We start from the raw sequence: 19463 nt of genomic DNA on the forward strand, positions 1-19463 counted from the left end.
CTGACAGAAAACAGAAACAGGGACTTCGCTCTTGCAAGCAGAAGCAGCTGAATTCTGCCAAGAACCTGAAGAACCTGGGGGTAGGTTCTTCTCAGGGCCTTCTGATAAGAGCCCACCCAGCACAACCTTGATCACGGCCTTGTGATACTTAGGGCAAGAACACAGCTGAATCATGCCGGACTTCTGACTTATGGACACTGTGAGATAATAAATGAGTGCCATTTGGAATTGCTATCTTTGTGCTAATTGTTATGCAACAATGGAAAACCAAAACGTGATCCTTTTGCCTATTCAGGGAAAGAGAAAAGAAATTCCATGGTGATCAAGCTGATAAGCAAGTAGCAGCTCAATGTTTTATCAGTGGCTAGACTGAGGAGGCCTGTCTCTCTTTGATTGAATTACGTTTGCTCAGAATGTGAAGTTAGTCCATAATTTTGAAAGCTCTGAAAGAGTCCTTCATGCACAGAACTATTTATAAACCTATCAAGAGGGTATGAGACTTGAGGGTTATACCAAGGTAAAAATGCTTGCGCTCCCATATGTGTCATCCTCTAGGGAACAGCGTGGCTAAGCAACATTCTCAAATGTGAGCTATAAATGGATAGCAAAATGATTGAAAATTCTGAGCCAACTGCCACAGGTAAAAGCCAGAGGAGGATGGGTGACCCCTGAGGGACTAACTCTCAGGGATGGGCAAAGCCGCGTGGCTGGAATCCTGACAGTGTGTCCCCAAGAGTGTGTGCTTGAGCCCTAGGCATACACTATCCAAATTAATGTAGAAACTCAGGCAGAATCTGCATGTGGCAGGAACTATGAGAGACCTGCCCAGACCCTATAAGAACAAGCAGATTGGAGAGCTCTCTTTGTGGAGGCAACCTGCTGGCTCAGGTGAGTGGGGATGACTAGCAATGGGGGTGGGCACAGCAGGCCTCCCAGTAGGCCAGGCAGTGGCATTACTGTGGGAGAGGATAGCTCAGGCCTCACTGGGCAGGGGGCTCAGCAGCCCTCAGCTTCCCAGCATGAAGTCGTGGTACCAGGACTCACTGGGTCCAGCATCCCTGCCCCTCATCTGCTCTCAGGCTGCCTTCCTCTGAGAATGCATCAGGGAATTTCAGAAGGAGGCAGGCAGTGGGGAGGATAAAATGCCAGCCTTTCTTTCTGTCCTTGGGTAACTTCCAACCACCACAGGGAAGAAATACTCCTCCGTGGGAACCTGCCCCACCCCTCCACCCCATCCTTCTATCCCTGTGCACTTCAGGTGGGAACTGGTGTAGAGGACAGAGGTCCTTTTCCTTCTGCCTTGCCATGGCTTAATGACACATTGTACATCTTCTGCTGGGGACTGTAGCCTAATATAGCAGGCTGCTTCCCTGGGACACTGGAGGAAGGGAGGCCAGGGGCAGCAAAGGCTGGGTGTCCCCTAGAGGGATGGTTATAGAAACTAGTGATATGATGGCAAAGTTCACAAGCAGAAATGCACTGGCTGAAAGTAGCAGGAGGACACCAAAGGGCATGACCATGAACCCACGTGCCTAAGAATGGCTATGTCAGGCATTTTTCCTTAAAAGCAAAAACTGGGCTGGTACAGGAAAAGAGTAAACATGCCTTTGAAAAAAATTCCCTTTGGTGTTGAAGGAATTTTTATGGTAATTTCTTTTTCATCTGATAATAGAGTATTTAGCAAAGAGATACAAAACGCTATCTACTTTACAAGCATAGCAAAAGCATAGTTTTAGCAATAGCGGTGTCATCATTTGGTTGACAGAAAGCATATGCTTTTGCACACATTAACTTCAGAATAGCCACATCAAAACGAAAATGTATTTCCAACAGCCTAGCATGTGGCATGCATTTGAGTTTTAATTGGTGAGCATATGGTGCAAACTGGCGAGGGTGCCTGTGTGGCTTTATCACTGACAGGGAGATGGGCGCAGTTGGTTGCCATAAGCCTCTGTCTATTCACATCCCCAAGAGACTAGGCAGACAAAGCAGGATGGATCCAGCATTTGATCGTTTGACTCCAGCCTACACGCACTCCACTGTCATGTTTCCTTCCACTTAAGCATTGACTCTGCCTCCTCATTGGACAGCCAGTGGCTGCCTAGAGAGGTGTCATAATGGACATACAAGCTCTAGAAAGCCATGCACTCTTGAGAATAAACAGTGCAGTTTCATCCCCACATGTTAGGGCCTAACTTCATGGAGTCAGACATTTATATGTGTGATCTGACCACAGAGGTGGTTTCTCTTTTTCATTACTGCCGAGGAGATAGTCATCTCCAAACCTGATGAGAACGCAGACTCAGTGTTCGTAAGGTCTGACTGGAAATCTGTGGCATGTGAGGTTGTCCTAATGATGAACAAATTAAATAATATGCACACATTTTCAAGTCAAGCAAAATCACCAAAGATGGAGAGTGAATGTGACAGTGAGAGTAAACACGCAAAGCTGCTTCTTTTTGACAAGCTCTGTGCTGTATACGTCAGGCAACACATGTGTCATCGATATGACACACATCTCTACTTTCAGAGGACTCATCGCTTGGCTAGGGACACAGGGCATAAAAACCAACAGGTCATGGTGGTATGGCCAGGCACCCAATTGAGGGTACTGGATGACAAGTGACAGGAGTCCCTGGAAGGAACAGCCAGGATCCACTGCAGAAACCTTCCCAAGATGTATTAATCAAACACAGGAATGACAAGAGCAAAAGGTCCCTTCAGGACAAGACCTCGTCTTTTTCTCTTGAGAGCCCCCAAGAGTGGTCCTGGGCCAGCATCTGCTCATGAAGTTCTCGTTGACACTCAGGAAGCACCCCGAGACCGCACACTGAATTCCAGAACATTTCTGCTCTGTTTTCTCATTATCTTTCATCAAGACCTCCCTTGTCAACAACACCCACCCCCCTCCCCCAAACACACACTGAGCCATTTCCTTTGAGTCACTTCCTCAAACCAAGCTGGCTGCACTCTGGGCAGACACAGGGAAAAGTATCATCTACATTTGCTGAGTCCCCGGGAACAGAAGGAACAATGTTGGTCTGCAGGAAAAGCTATATAGAGAGCTAAGATATTTGCCAGCACCAAGGGGTGAAAACTGCTCACAACTTCCCATTGTTGCTAGTCTCAGTATTTAATGATCCATTCTCTGGCCCAGCAATGGTGTTGGAGGCGAGAGAGACAGTGACACACAAGATAGACCTGGCTCTTGTCATTGTAAGGTTACAGAGAAGCAAAGATATCCTACACTTCCGGCCATGGCCTCTGCCTTGCTAAGGTGAGTAATCCCTACCACCAATGGGCGCAGGGAAATCCCAGCCCTCAGATCCCACCAGACACAATTAAAAAATATTTATAAATGTGATGGCTGTTCTAGAAGCAAAAGCAGGTTGCCCTGGAGGATATGGCAAGGGTCTTTGGCAAGGTCTGGGAAAGGGACATTTGTCTCTGTGCCAAAATGACATTTAAAAGGTCTTCAAAGGTGAAAAGGAGTTAAAGGGGGAAAAGTGGACATGAGAACCTTCTGGGCAGAGGGAAGAGCATGTGCAGAGGCTGAGAGTACAAGGTGCTGGAGGAGTAAAGACGCCCAGCATCAGGAGCCAGGGCAACAGGCCTCGTAAGGCGAGGTGAGAACCTGGGACTTGACACTATGGGCAGTGATGGCTGCTTCAGGTAGAGACAGGCCATGCTTCATTTTGTTGAGAGGACTCCCTGATTATACCCGCATCACAGTCAAACTATACTTCCCTCTGGGACGGCTGAGGCATGCCTGTAGCTACAAGTGAAGCTCCTAGTCTGTATGGAACAAACAGACCAGGAGGCAAACCCTGCAGACAAGGAGACTTAGGAGGAGGAGGTGAAGGCCGATCAGTGGAGTTCAAGAGAAAAAACGAATAAACAGTGCCACTACAAGACCATATGAACAAGTGATTGAGATTCTGGACAGTGGGAAGAGATCCACTGAGGGAGGTGCTGTGTTAGCATTTGAGCGAGCAGGGCGTACTGCAGGGCTGCTGGCTCTCTTTGAAGCACTCCAAAGGAACTGTCTACTAAATCCTCACCACCGCTTATTGCCCTCAGAAAGCTGGGGCTGGGAGGGAATGGTGACAGCTCAGGCCAAGGTGCCGGCAGGAAGGGGCACAGCTCCCACACCTAAGCCCACACCTATAAAGACTCCGTAGTCCTGCCTTCAAGTCAGGCTCAGAAGTGACTGTGATAAACCAAATCTGCAGGTTGGGAGCTTCCAGGGCTTCCCACACTTGTCCATATTTGGCCACGCCTGCTAATCACCTCGGACAGGGGACAGAGACAAAGATCTGACTGCATCCCCGGGGCTGGGCAAAGGAGTCGAGGGAACTGTGAGGACTTGGGCCAGGTGCCCAGACAGCCCTTTTCCCCGTGGTGGGCGTGAGTTTGGAAATCAGAGGAGGACATGGCAAGAAATGCCTGGCAACATAAAAGGCGTCCAAAACGGGGATCTGTCTTTCTGGAGCATGTCCCAAGAGAGCAGACTGATGGGATCTTGGCATTGCCGGAACGTACTTAGCAAAGGCCAGAAAAATGTATTTGGACAGAATCTGCACTGATTTGATTCAAAGGTCTTTAAACTAAATTTTAAGGTCAAAGTGGGGGCAGGACAGAGTATAAGGGAGGGGAAAAAAATCAAAATTAAACTGTATTAAAGGATACAGTAATGGGAACTTTATGCAACGTGGAAGAAATAATAGGCAGGAATTGCTTTATGGTATATTCAGAAGGAAGTAACAAGTAACCTGTTTGTTACCATTCTGTAAGAAAGGACCTGAACGTGGCCACTAAAGAGGATTTTTTACACAAAGGAAACAGATATTATAGGAGAGAGAGGTTGGGGAGTCGGAACGAGAACCCAACAATCTGAAAACCACAGGGAAAGAGGGAAAATGCATTTTTGTTGAGACTATGAAAGGGTGCCCAGACGGATGACTGGTACTTCCTCATGCAGATCACAAAACTGGAAGAGAGGTGAGAAAGAGCAAGCCTCGAGGATTTCAGCCAGCTCGTCTCGTTCCAAGTCAGCCAGGACAGACATTGACTCATACTAGCTAGTTCTCTCTGGCCCTTCAAAAGCCCAGCACCAACCTCTCATCTAGTCCTAAAAATCTCACTAGACATAAGGCCCTGCTAGGCCTTAAAATGAAGTACAAATAAAAGTTTCTATGTATTGAGTACAGTCTATATACCGGTGCAGTTCTAAGAACCATATCTACATTACTCTGTTTATCTCGAACCAACAATATGGAGATTAGTGTCCACATGTGAGAAACAAGGAAATATGTTCAGAGAGGTCAAGTAACTTGTCTAGGGCTACGCCGTGGGCTAGATACTCTCAGACTGCTCCTCCAGACCCATTTTCTGTTCTGCTCTATGCCCTGGGAAGCTGGCATCTCCTGTGAAGAGCATCTCCTGCATTTGTGTCCCCTCTCACTTTCATATGGGTCTTCCCTTCGGAGGGACCAGCAAAGGTGGGTAGAAGGACAGGCTGGAGCATTTATGTCCCTGCTCTCTTCATGGGGAGCCACAGTTTGGCAGAAGTTGTCAGGCCACTGTTTCTGTCCTGTGGGCTCTCTCCCAAGGTTACAGAGATCTTAACAAATCCCAGCTGCTCACCAAGTCCCTCCAGGCCTGGAGGTGGGAGCAGTGTTGACAGTTTCCCACTGCTGCTAGTGTCTGGGTGCTTCCCCACCCTCTCATGATCCTCTCCACACCTCTGCAAGCAGTCCCTTCACTGGCCACTCTCAGGCACCCTCTGAGCATGCACCACCTCTTTCCAAAAGGACTCACTGACAAGCAGAGCGAATGCTAACCAAGCTGGGATTTGAACCTCAATCAATCTGACTAAAAAGCCTGGGCTGTTCATCATGATGTTACACTGTGTGGTGGGTAACTTAAGCCTCAAAGGAGAAGTATACTATAATCATTCCTTAAAAAAAAAAGTACAGTGGCCACTAACAGTCCAGTTCTTCTTCTATCAATGTCCCTGACAGCTGAGCCCAGAGTATCCAATTGAAATCTCTTGTCATGCAATTTTTCTTTCTAGAGATTATTTGCTGGTAGAAAGATCTGAATTTAATAAGTCTTTGGGTGGCTTCGATTGATTTCAGTCTGTGATGGTGTCTCGATGACTTTGCCAGGACTTGGCCTTCTGGCAGATCTTATGAAACCAAGCGCTGGGCCAGCCAGTTCTATAATAGTTGCTCCAAACTGTGTAGATTCCAGGGACCTCCCCGGTTCATAGCTAATAACTAACACTATCGACTTGAAACTTGTGATTGAATAACATAAATGTGAAAAGGTCTCAAGGGAGAAAGCTCAAAACTTTGAAAATTCTTTAGACTTTGCCTTTGGTGTTGAGCCAGTTCCTGCTAAGCTGCTCACTCACATTCACTCTAGAGCAGGGTTTCTCAGCCTGGAGACTATGGGTATTTGAGGCTGGATAATTGTTGTAGGAGGCTGACCTGTGCACTGTGGGATGTTAGGCAGCATTCCTGGGCTTCTACCCTAGAGGTCAATAGCACCTCCTTCCCAGTGTGCTAAAAATATCTCTAAACACTGCTAAATGGGGGAGTGGGAGGAAATGCCCCCGGTTGAGAATCACTGCTATAAGGGAACAGTTTCATTAAGATGAGTACAAACTCAGCTTACTCAAGCTTTACAAAAGAAACTCTTTATCACTTGCAAAATACTGATTCATCAGTCAAATGAAACTGTATGCCTTCAAAATTAAGCCCGGATTTGTTCTCAAAATTCAGAATTAGATTTTCTAAACTGGTTCAGGCTGAAGCCACCTCTTAAAATGAAAACCATTCATGATCAAAATTACCTTCAGAAGTCCTTTTGGAAGATGCCACGTTATAGATCCCATACCCACCCAAACAGTTCTAACAGTCAAGGTTTTCATTAGCTTCAGTAGAATGCTGTAAGAAACACTAGGCTTATAGTCATGGGCCATATTATCTCTGAATACAAATCCTTAAACACTAAAATGACATTTGACAAGTTGTCCATACTATAAGAGGTTCAAGAAAAAAACAGATCTGTGGCCCTCATGTCATGTTCACATGGGGACACGCACCTGAGGTGGATGTTGGGCAAGATCACAAGCACTCCTTAAATTGTAATTTCCACTCCCCATTTTTGCCTCTCAGATTATGTTTCTGATTGCGTTCACCTGGTTAAACATGTCTGATACCCTTGTAGTATCACATAGGACAAAAATGGAGCCAGTTTGGGTTCCAATTATTTGAATATTGATGACTACATAGATTCTATTTCACACTATAAACAGATAATGAAAGGCAATTTAAGATTATTGTTTAATTTATTGCTCTATCATTATCTTGAACTCAAACCAAATGCAAGCCCCGGTTACAAAGACTTCCTTTGAGCTCATTTAAATTCTTTTATTCAGATAGGTCTTTTCTTGGTTCAAACAGTGTCAATATTCATTTGTTTCTCTGTGGCCAGTAGGGCTGGTGGAGTTCCTGGGTTAACTACATGCCCATTATCGCATAAGAGCAAATAGGAAGACAAGCCTTTCCTCAATGATAGAAACATTGTCTAATTTCAAGCTGGCAATGCATTTCAACAGCACCTCGAGCTCTTATCAAGTCTCAGACAGAAACATCAATGACATCAAAACAAAAACTGCTATTTTGGGAAAAATTACATTAGCATTAAAATAGAAAGTCCTGAAAACTAACAGCTAACAAATAAATTGATTGAACTTGAGGGGTTTTTTTTGGGGGGGGCTTATTCATTTTTTTCAGGCTGAACAAGATATAGTTACTCTTAATTAGGTGTTCTAATGTGATTAGTAGCAACCTCATTCATTCCATGAAAAGACTTAATGAGACTTCTTATGGGCCATGCACTGTGCTAGGCACAAGGAAATCAGATGTGAAAAAAATGTCATCCTTAAAACATTTTTTAGTCTAAAGTGGTCTCTTAAGTCATAGCCAATAGATATTATAAGATCAAAACAACTAATATCTAAGGAAAATATTAGCTCTTCCTACCAGTAGAGTATGACCAAGCCTAAACAGATCCAGCTGGCCTGAGACGGTGGTATAATTAGAAATCCCACTGTCAAATTCTCATATCAAAAAGTTGACCCTTCCTCCCTTACATCTAGTCACTAATGGATGTGGCTTTCCAATTAGTCAATAACTCAGATTATCTGCACTTGTTAGCAAATTCATTCACAAAGAAATGGAGAAAAATTCAGTTAAAATAAGAGATATTTTAAAAAACAGTTGAATAAATATCTCAACTATCAATTTGTCAAGAATCGTCTTCCAAATTTTCTTTTAGACTTTGATCCTCAGAAAGAAATGGCCTACATATATTATGTCAACTCTCTGCAAAAGTTCCCTCTCTATATTAAGCCACCATCATTTCTTCGGTTTTTATAGAGTGGCCTATATAGTCAAAGATATGACCTCCATCATGGCCTGTGTAATAAATATCTGGGTATAGGGAAAATAGCTGTCTCAGTAGATTAATGTGTCTGTTTTCTTTTTTCATGTTGCTTATTAATTTCTTAGCTCATAAAACATTTACTAAATGCCATTCTGCTCCAAGCCTTCGAGATAAGAAAGGTGAAGGAAGCATAGGCCCTCCTCTGAGGAACACACAGATGAGGAGGGGGGACTATTGCATATATAGTGAGATAAGTGTTGTATCTCAGTTATGTACAAGCTGAAGGTAAATACAGAAGAGGAACCAAAGGAGGCTTTATAGAAGAGAAGATGCTTCAACTAGATGAATAGGAGTCTAATGAGCACCCAGTGGAAGAGGGCAGTGAAGCACAGAGGCACACCCGAGAGAACATGGCACTTTTCAGGTATTGATAGTGGTTTGGTGCTAATGGAACATAACATGTAGGGGTGGTTATGTTGGTAAAAGACTGGTTGTAAGGACTAGTTAACCAAGAGTCTTGAGTGCCATGTAAGGTCTCAACTTTATGTTGTAGATAACGGAGAGCCACTGGAAGATTTTAAGAATAAGGTACATATATGATTTTTTTGTTGTTGGGTTGCTAAGAAGAATCTGGAAGATATGAGATCTATTAGAACAAGATCAGAGATGGTTAATCCTGGGACTAAGGTATTGGCAATGTGGAGACAGGGAAGAGGGTTGATTTGAGAGAAAGGAGCATATAAACACTTGGTGATTCATCAGATGTAGGGGTGAGCATGGAGGGAAGAGTCAAAAATGATATGTATGCTTCTAACTTCAATAACGAGGCCAAAAGAGATGGTCTTAACCAGATGAGGCCTAGAAGGTACAAGTAGGTTTGAGGGTAGGGGTTTTATGGGTGAGAGATGAGTGACATCTCCCATTTGAATGCCCCTCACTGGCACTTATTAAGTCTGAAGTGTGTGAGGAGCATTCAGATGGTGATGTCTAAAGAGGTTGGATATATGCATCCTGAGCTCAAGAAGGCCAAGGCTGGAGATGCAGACCTAGCAGTCTTCAGTACATACTAGATAGTTAAGAATTACAGTTGGAAATGTGAGGGCCCAGCCAAAGGGTAAGGAGAGGGTAGCTAGGAAAGTAACCTTGGAAAAACCTGACACTTAGGGGGCAGGCAGAAAAAGAGTCAGTAAGAAGATGGAAACAAAATGATGGGAACGATTGAGAAAAAAATGATGAAAAAACAATGATGAAAAATGTAGAAGACATAAAAGCCAAATAACACATTGAGTCTAGAGATTATCTAAAGGATATATGGGTCCATAGCTTCTAGATAAAAAGTCAACGAAAAGCTACTAGAACTTCCCAATGTATCTAGTGGAGGCAGCTTTCTCAGAGGGAGTTCCAGCTTCAGAAGGCTCTAAGGATTCACACAATGTTCAGAGGTAGATAAAATGCATTCCAGGGTCACTGAATTCGGCATACTTTTAGGGACTGGAAATGTAATGTGTGAATATCTTGCCACAATAAGGCACTGTATCATTTTGTACAAATAACATATGGGGATTGGTGACAGAAAGGCAGGGTTGCTGGAGGGAAAAGAGAAGAGGTGGAGATGTCAGAGTGGTGATCAAGGTCCTAACCACAGATAAGGGTACTAGAAGGAATCAGTTATTCTATACTATTTTGCAGTCTCAGCCATTGACTCTAGAAATTCGAAGTACCACACTGATTAAAGAATGTTCATTGTCCCTACCTGTGGAGGCCTCCTAACTACCTGGAAGCAGTCACCTTTTATTCCACCCGGGATGAAAGGCACTGATGTCTTTCCAGATCCCCTGTTAACACCTCTACATGCAGACAAGCATATTCATTCCCAGAGCCTGCTGCAGACTAGGTCTTGCAGCTCCTGATCATCTTTATGTCAAATAAGAACAAACAAGTTAATTGCAATTCAAAACCTATTTTTTTGTTTACATTAAACAGATTTTAGGATACAGATTTGATTGTAAAAGTTTATTTAAAACCATTATAATCTAATGCTTGGAAACAATTCTCTCTGGGTATCCCATGTTCTATAGTCTTGCAAGCAGAGGCACTGATAACTTTTGTTCTGAACTATCTAAGAATGCATGCATAGCAAACAGCCTTGGAAGACAGAGACAGTGTCTTCCTCCAGAACAAAGGACCAGTTGGTTTATTGCCCACTGCGATAAAGATAATGCTTTTCTCTGGGACAAAGGCTAATTGTCCACTATAAAAGATTTGGAGTCCCTAAACTCCAAATCTTTTATAGAATTTCTCTCTGTGTATGCACAGTAATTACTTGGGCCTATTCATGTCACCTTGTGGGAACTGGGGCTCGGAGAAATGGCACAAATGCTGATACTTTAGCTACTATTATTGCTATCAGTAATGAAGTCCTTTGCCTCTGATTCAGGAGTTTCATGTCTTCTGCCAATATCCATGAAGTTGTGACAGGGTAACTTAGTAGCTTACAAGTAGGGTAAAGTCTCAGACTGTTCACAGATTTTGATACCTAATTGCTATCTGTGAAATTATTATGTTGATCCCATAATACCCTTCTTTAACAACTTTCCCAATGACAGTGTATGCCTTGTCTTTACTTAAATACACTTGAGATTCAGACTTTGTCTACATCAAAAGGACTCAAGACTATTTAATGGTTTATAATATGGTGCAAGAAAACACACTGCAGGCAACTGTTATTCTTTATAGGATGAAAAAGGGGGAGATTTTGCCTTTTTCCATTTTAGAGACAGCAAAATGGCAAGGCAGAAAAATCCAACTACTTGCAAATGCTCTCTTAAAAGTTCTACAGCGGGTGTAGCAGGTAAGGCCTTGGCCTTGGGTAGAGTTTGAGAGATTTTGTTTTATTGACTGAATGTCATCACGTAGCAGCAGTCAGGTGAGGTATGGGGACGTGAGGCAGCCCTGAGTCACAGAACCACAAGGAATCTAGTTTCCTGCCAGTTCATGAAATACTGGACTGGAGGTGTCCAAAAACTTTAAGCAAGGGAACCAGTATGCATTAGGTTGATGATGGATGATATTCTATTACTACTGTGCCAGCTGGAAATAGGATACTAGATGTTTCTGATTTCTGCCATATAGATTAAGTAAACTAGGTAAGTGTCTACACCTGAAGGACACTGAAAACATATTATACAATGAGGGTGACCGAGATGCTCAATCGGTGACTGGTAACATTGACAACAGCCATGATGATGAATGATGCCTACATGAAAATGATTATTCATTTAAACAAACTGAATATTTTATGATATAACTGTATGATTATATTTTATTTTCAGGTGTGAGGATCAACAGGCTCGAGGAATTGTCATATTACCAGTAAAAGCTTCAAATGCTTGAATCTCTGAGAGAAAATGTCAGTGTACCGTGTCAACAATTTCTGCAAATGCCTCCAGGTGAATGTTGGTGAGTAGGCCATGACCATATAGGCCATAGTTTATATCTCCATTGCCAAACAATGAGGTATTCGGAAATATCTGAGTCCAATTGAGTAGAAAAAAAGTCACTGTTGAACATATTTTCCCCTGACATAAAATTAATATAGTGTGGTAAAATTTTTGAATGCATTTCTAAAGTTTTATTTCTGTGTATAGTATAGAGTATTGAACTAAAAATAAGAAAAATAATCCAGCCATTATATATGCTTTCGTGGCGACAATAGTAGGTGAAAGATACTTGTAGACTCTTAGCAGCTCCCTTCTACTGGGAAAGGCCATCTCCATCCAGCCTCAGGAGGGACTCAGGTGTGCAAGCCAGGGAGCAGGAAGGAACACAGTTCTAGCCTCCAAGGAAGGCAGTTCAACCCTGGGACACCCTGTAGGGACTACATCCACACCTAGTTTTGAGATAAGTGTTTTTCTCCATTTTGTTTCCATAAAATAGGTTACCTAGATCTGACACCCACTGGGATAATAGGTTACCTTGCTATATGAACTGCACTTGTGGGGACCTAGATTATTATCTTTAATCCTCAGAGTTACTTCCCCAAGAGTCATATCAAAGAATTCTATCCCAATAAGAACACTGTACCTTTTTCTCTGGTTTGTGAGAATAATTTGTTTCCAGTGTCATCTGTGAGTTTTAAAAAATAATAAGAAATAAATATATCAGATAGATATTCTGATCTATGCCACAAGGGCACAGTAAAAATAAGGAAATGATAATTAAAGCAATGGATGAAGAGATAGACCCTTCATATTTACCTAAATTTGGTGGTGAATATCTCCATTAATTATAACACACACATATTTGTTCCTCGCTTGGGCCTGGTAGTTTCACACAGAGGAAAATTATTCAGACCATCACCATTAAGTCTAGGCAGTATTGGGACAAACATCTGCCATGAGCCATAAGAGGGCCAGATGGAAAAACAATGCAAGCACACGCTGACTAGATGGTGGGGGTATTGGCATAATTCATACGAAAGTTATAGCAGATTTAGTGGGAAGTTTTTTAGCTGAAAGATCTCACTAGATGGCACATAATGTGGGTATTTTACCATTAGCCCTTCCCTCTTTTTAAATATATTATGTAAGAGAAAAGGTAAAGAAGCTTCTAATGTTTTCATATTTTCTGCTATTAAAAGTTCTTCAGAATCTGAGTTTTAACAAAAGAACCCATAGAGTGACCTGTAATTCTCAGGCATATAGAATTCAATAACATAAACATTTGCTTTTCCTTTTTTTTATAAATATAATTCTGAAATGTAGGCCATAGTTTTGCAGATACTGGGGAGAAGGTGTGGCATTAACACCACCACAAATACTGTGATGTCATGATGCCCTGAGAAATGGCTCTGTCGGGACTCAACACACTGGTTGTACTCCCAGCATGGTACCAACAAGATCTGAGGCAAATCTTCCCATCTATTTGAGCCTCAGCAAAATATGGATACTAGCATCCCCCCTACTTACTCAGATGCACAACATGGTATTAAATAGTAGCATTTGGGAAGAAGGGGCGGAGCAGGACAGAAATGTGAAGGGGATTATTATCATACGATTCCACAAGAAGAATGAAAAAGCGAGTCAACCCCTGGCACATTTGGACCACATAATACCAGGTGTTTGGTGCAGGACAAACATCTGGATGTGTGATTATATTTTTTATTCTTCCTCCAGATGTTGGGATATTGTAAATATTAGGGATAAGCAAAAAAAAAAAAATTACTTTGAGCATTTGAAAATGGAACCTGGTAAAAAGAATTGGCTATTAACTGGATGCCAGCAGATTGTTTCAAAGAACAATAATAAACTCGGCTGAGGGAAACCTTTCTGTTTTACCAACTTTGGATCTCTGTCATAAGGGCAAATGTCCCCAAGGCAGAAGGAAGCCTCAGTAGTTCTTTCTAAGACCATCCTCTTTCAGCATTTCTTCTCATACACTTATCATATCCAATGTATAATTCAGTTATGTATTAGGACAAGGATGTTAGAATACTTTGCTGGTTCCAACTGACTTGAGTGATAATTACTTATATATTATGAGAAGCTCTTCTAGATTCCACAAGAGCCACCACTTTTTTTTTTCTAGAAAAAAAGCAAACCATATGATACATTTTATTAATTTGTAATTACGTTTAGTTTAATATTCCTTTTTCAGATGTAGAGATCACTTATTGTTTGACTGCAGTCAAACATTCACTCAGTCTCTATTAATCCCTTCTCTGTAGAGGAAAATGACACTTGCTATTCTTTTCTGAAAGCATACTGACATAACTTTATTTTCTCCAAATGCATCTGTGCATACTCAAAATAAGTATTTTATATGTTCTTTTTGAAGTTTCAAATGTTCTTTTTAATGGGCTAGAATGGCCTCAAGTTTGACTGTAACTGGACAAAATACTTGAGGAACTGTCTTTTTGCCACAAACAAACTTGAAGCAGGTTAAAAATTCTGAGGACCAAAAATATTTACAGACATTGACAATTCCCTCCCAGCTTGGGGCCATTGTATTTTACAGTTTAGATAACTACTCTGTAAAGGGCTGATCCCCTTTGCTGGGGAATATTTTTCATATTGCCTCTGGAAATACCCCAATTTAGATAGAGCAGTGATATCAGGCAGGATTTGGAGAGCACAGAGCTGTTATAGAACAGTCTTTCTTCCTGATTCCCAGAATCTCAACATTTGCGGACTGACGTTACTCATCTATGACTGAGCCATCTGCCTGGGACAATCTTCCATGGCTCAGGGACCAGGAGAAACTGGACGTGATGGAAAGCTGTGGTAGAGCCAGCCTGCTCTTGCAGAATGAGCCCTGAGGCTTGGAGAGCCAGCAAAAAATTGGACAGACAAGATTGTTCTGTTACATCCAGTTCTGCTGAGGTCATGGAGTTCTGCCTTGTTTAAATTAAACTTTGCACCATATTTAGTCAACCCTCCTAAAGTTAAAAGTTTAGTGTCTCTGTTGTCTTCTGTTGGCTAAGTCTATTTCAGGCTGTAAGCCATAACACTGGATGAAACCAAACAGTGCTAGTCGCATGGTTAATCAACACACATTGTGTGGGTGCCTGTGCCCAAGAACCATCCTCTCTGTTAAAGTGAAAGAAAACAAACCCACAATTTGCAGAGCAATCAGGAAAACAGCTGATGCTCCGAGGCTGCAGTGTACAATATCGCTGTTTTTCTCCAACTGAAGTGAAGGCGACAGGGTATTTTTCCAGGGAGAGCCTGTCTGTCTGCACACAAGCACCTCCACCCGCACCACGTGCCAGTAATTTTTACTAATTTCAATTTTTTTCTTCTCTCATTTTTAACTCCTATTTTCACGAGGTCCACAGTTTTCTTTGCTGGCACGTCTTAATTTTATTCTCCATCAGTTTAATCTAAACCAGACCAATAATTCCTAGGTTAAGAACATTTCAAAGCAGCCACTTTATGGGGCAGATCCAATAAATAAATAATATCCAAATTATAGACTACTATGTTAAAACCATGTGATTTAGGTTTAAATGTCACAGTAACTTATTTTCAGTATCCTCTTTTTTCAATGACCATACATTGACGATCTTTATGGATATCTTTGCTTTAATATAAATGGCTCAGAAAACATCTATTTTATTTGCGGCAGCACAGCTTACAGTCACCCCCCACCAAGCTTACCCTTAGTTGCCTCTCAGTGTTAGTTTGCATGTAGGAAGGTTTACTATCACCCAGAAGAAGCCCGTCTGTTGTTAATGAACCCATCAGTTTCCCAGTTGCCTCCTCTCCCAGGACTCACCTTGGAAATGCTGAGGTGTTCCCGGGGAGTAGGATGCTCCTGTGAGAGCCTCTTGTGAGTCTAGAGATGAAGGGCTAGGGCTCAGAGGGGCGGGGGAGGCAGGAGCTGCCGGTGAGGTCAGGTCCAAGGAGAGGTCAGCTCTGCCCCGGCTCGCGCTTCGGCTTCTCACTTCCTTCTCGTGTGCCTCAGCTGCCAACTGCTCCAAGTATTTGTATCTGAAAGTTAAATTCCAAAGCGTTTCCGTAAAAAGAAAGAGGAGCCCGTGGCTGATGCTTGTTTATGGACGAAACACCTGCAGAGTGAGCTGGTTTTCTGATGCACACAGCACAGCGCAGGGCTGGCTGGAGGGCCAGTCTGCCAGAAACACCCAGCGAAGCCAAGATGCTAATGATTAAAAATCCCTCATCATTCATAACCAAACAAATTGGGGGGAATGGCCACATCACACAGTCTCCAGATACTGGATCACTGCTGCAGAATCCTAGTTTGCTCTTTTAGGAAATATTTGTACAAATAAGCAAAACAATGAAAATGACCATCGAAAAGGCTCAATAGTGACAGCTGAAAACCACACGCCCTTGCAGGTCACGGCTGTGAAATGGGAGGGTGCCTTGGTTCGGCAGACAGAAACGGTGCCCCCGAAATACCGAAAGGGGGTGTTGGATGAGGCCTTCCTGAATTTCTGAACCTGCTTCAATGCTAACAGCAATGCGACTGGAATTCACTTTGTTCTCTCGGTGTCGACCATGGAAACTTTTTTATATTCTAAAATATTTCTGAGTCGTACTCAGACATCCAATAGCTTGGACCTGACGTCACATATAGTTTATTCATCAAAGTCAGTTTAAAAGAACAAAGATACATCTGTTTTGCATTTCAGGCAGGCAGAACCCACTAACTGTTTATTAAGACCAGCTACCAATCATATTCCTCATGGTGAGCTTTATAGATCAGACCAAAATAACTTTGAAATATGTGCCTCTTCCAGATGTCTGCTAATTTTACCCACCATTATTTGTTCAGAAATAAATTTATGAATTCAGCTGTAGCCGCGTCCTATCTCACCTACCACTAAACTTTGAAACAGCTTATTCAAGACCCTCACTCACATCCATCCAGATTCACTGCTTTGGCTCCCCCGAATGGGCAAGCCCTCAACTCTGGCCCACCATAGCTCCCACATGGTACTCCTAATTCACCTGCATAAGAAAGGTGGGGGAATCTATAAAAACAAAACAAAACAAAACAAAACAAAAAAACAAAACCTTAAAAACTGCACTTGAAAATCATGCATTTCTTCATCCATCCTTAAGATAGGCGTGGCTCCCCCATGTCTGTAATCAGCCCTTTTCCCTGCCAGTCCAAAGGCAGTCTGCTCTTCATGCCAGGCTCGCATGCGCATCTCCTCCTGTGAGGCCTGCTTTGACCATCACAGCTGGAAGTGATCTTGGCCTTGCCTCTGAACTCATGTCGGATATGTAGTCCATTCAACTCAGATGGCATTTTACATTTACTGCCTGGCATATTAAGTCATCTTTTCACATGTGTATGTCTGTTCTCAACAAGCAGATAATAGGATTTTTGAGAACAGAAAGATTATCCTCCTTTGTTCTTTCCCTGGACACCTTGCACACGTCAGCTGACGGGAAACAGGCAAAACATGCAGTGAGAACCCTATGGGGCAGCACCCAACCCACAGAGGGTCCACCTGAAGCACCAGATACTGATGGGGGCGAGTGCATGCTATTTCACTTTCTTGGGGAGTGAGCTCACTTTCGCTGTGAATCTTTGATAAAAGATGTGTGGTGGGTCTCCATATATAAAAACATCTGAGGTTGGCTCCGAGAGCAGCTGCCTCACAGTTGCAGGATGAAGAAGCTATGCTGAGAGTGAAAGCTTTAGAAACTCTAGGCTTTCCTTGCCAACAACACCACCTCACAAAAATTAGGAGAGGTGACAAAAGGAGAGCATTTCCGAACTTAATTCTGACCAGCAAGGAAAAGTCACCTGGCTGTGGAGGTGATGGAAATCTTGGCAGAAGGTGATCTTGAGGGCAAGAATCAGAGCCCATAGGAGACATATTTTAAACAAGATGTTGGCAAACTCTAGGCCAGGAAGGCTGCAAGCCCAGGAGTCTGTGAGCACAGACATCCCTGCATTGAGTCCAAGCCTTCTGTGACAGGAGAAAGGGGCAGGCAAGGAATGACATGCAAATAAGGGGACATGCACGGGTCCAGGAGACAGGAATCCTGAAACAGGAAAGTAGTGCTTAGCAAAATCAGAAGAGTACAGGGAGAGAGGTAACAAAGCCAAGAGGACAACTTATTTACGACCTTCATTTCAGCTGACCTGGCCCTGGTCCTGGCCTCTCCATACCCCATCCCGTGGGCAGCCAGGTGGCAGGCATGTGCTGGCAGCCAAAGCATTCACCCCATTTTCTAGGGGACTCCAGGGTTTTCTCATCCAGGGTGAGATATTCCAATGGGTAACTATTCCAATGCATCCCTTAGTCTCACAGATGCCATCCTTGAGCATCAAGAAGGCATGGGAAGAATCATAGCTTTATTCTGAATTGTCCTAAGGATGTTTATGTGGTAGACAAAAATGGCAGAAGAGAGGGCATGGGGACTTGTTTAATGGGTAGAAAGATTCAATTCTACAAAATGAAGAGTTCTGGAGATTGGTTGCACAACAATGTGAATGTGCTCAACATTACTGATTTGTACACTTAAAGATGGTTAAGATAGTAAATTTTATGGTACGTGTATTTTGCCACAATTAAAAACTTTAAAAAGTTGTAGGGGCAGGGAGGCCTATATGTCAAGAGCCATGAAATCTTTCTAAAAAGGTAGCAGTGTTCACCTGCAATGGGCTGGAGTAGTGAGGGTGGGCTGATATGCACAAGAAGAGCCAGGTCATCTGGCATTTAGAGCTCAGTGTAGCTCAGCAGCCTCTCCTGGCTCGCACATACCTTGAGCCATTCCTGGGGAGGAGACTGGACCTATATCACGACATTCCTTTACAGAGTGACTCTAAGTGCCACCACTTAGGGGCCCAATAGTACTTGATCCCAGGAGCCCATGCAATGACCATCACAAGTCCCTTCTTGACACAACCCCCAGACTCTGATGAAGTCTTACATGTACAAAGCACTGGGTTTTCTATCCACGGACCGCAGCCCCAAGGAAAGACTTTTCACTTTTGCTACCTTCATGTAAACATTCCCATTTATCTTACCTCTGCGCATATCTTCTGTTTATTCATTCATCTTTTCAATATTTATTGAACACTGTTGAGTGCCTTTCATGTGCTAAGAACTACAGTAGGCACTAGAGATTTAATAAAAAACAAGGAAAACCCCACCTCATGGAACTCACAGGTCAGTGGGAGAGAGAGTCAAACAAACCTTTGGGATGAGCTCAATATCTACCATGGGTGTGGGTGGCAGGGCTGGTACTGCAGCCAAGGGAGCATAGGCAGGCCTAGTCGCTTTTTAAGTGACTGTAGAGAAACCCTGCTTGACTTTAGAGTAATCTGAACCTACCTACTAATGGCTCTTCCTGCCACCCTCCTACTCAGAAATTCTCCCTCATACTAAACCAAAATCCGGCTCCCTCTAACTTCTACTCCGCCTTGAGACCTGTTAGGCAGTGCTCAGAATTCTGTCTTCCTGCTTCATTGATCACTTTCATGCATGTCACTTTCCCAAATCCTAGCCCAGTCCTGACTTT

The 19463-nt window shown here is 43.0% G+C and overlaps 1 protein-coding gene and 1 long non-coding RNA gene across 22 annotated transcripts in view; one reads left to right on the top strand and one right to left on the bottom strand.

Annotated features, from left to right (window-relative positions):
• Positions 1–19463, bottom strand: part of FHOD3 (formin homology 2 domain containing 3) — a 422036-nt gene that overhangs the window by 63430 nt on the left and 339143 nt on the right. For all 21 annotated transcript variants that reach the window (XM_039842750.1, XM_039842871.1, XM_039842880.1 and 18 more), the window contains one exon: positions 15733–15947. In XM_039842750.1, the coding sequence (XP_039698684.1) occupies positions 15733–15947 (215 nt within the window). The remainder of the gene's footprint in view (positions 1–15732; positions 15948–19463) is intronic.
• LOC120586586 (uncharacterized) lies at positions 2962–15204 on the top strand. Its single transcript, XR_005648741.1, has 3 exons — positions 2962–3277; positions 11790–11916; positions 14629–15204. It is a non-coding gene; the product is annotated as an uncharacterized LOC120586586 (long non-coding RNA).

Source organism: Pteropus medius, unplaced genomic scaffold, assembly GCF_902729225.1.
Source record: "Pteropus medius unplaced genomic scaffold, Ma_sr-lr_union100, whole genome shotgun sequence".
Taxonomy (NCBI): Eukaryota; Metazoa; Chordata; class Mammalia; order Chiroptera; family Pteropodidae; genus Pteropus; species Pteropus medius.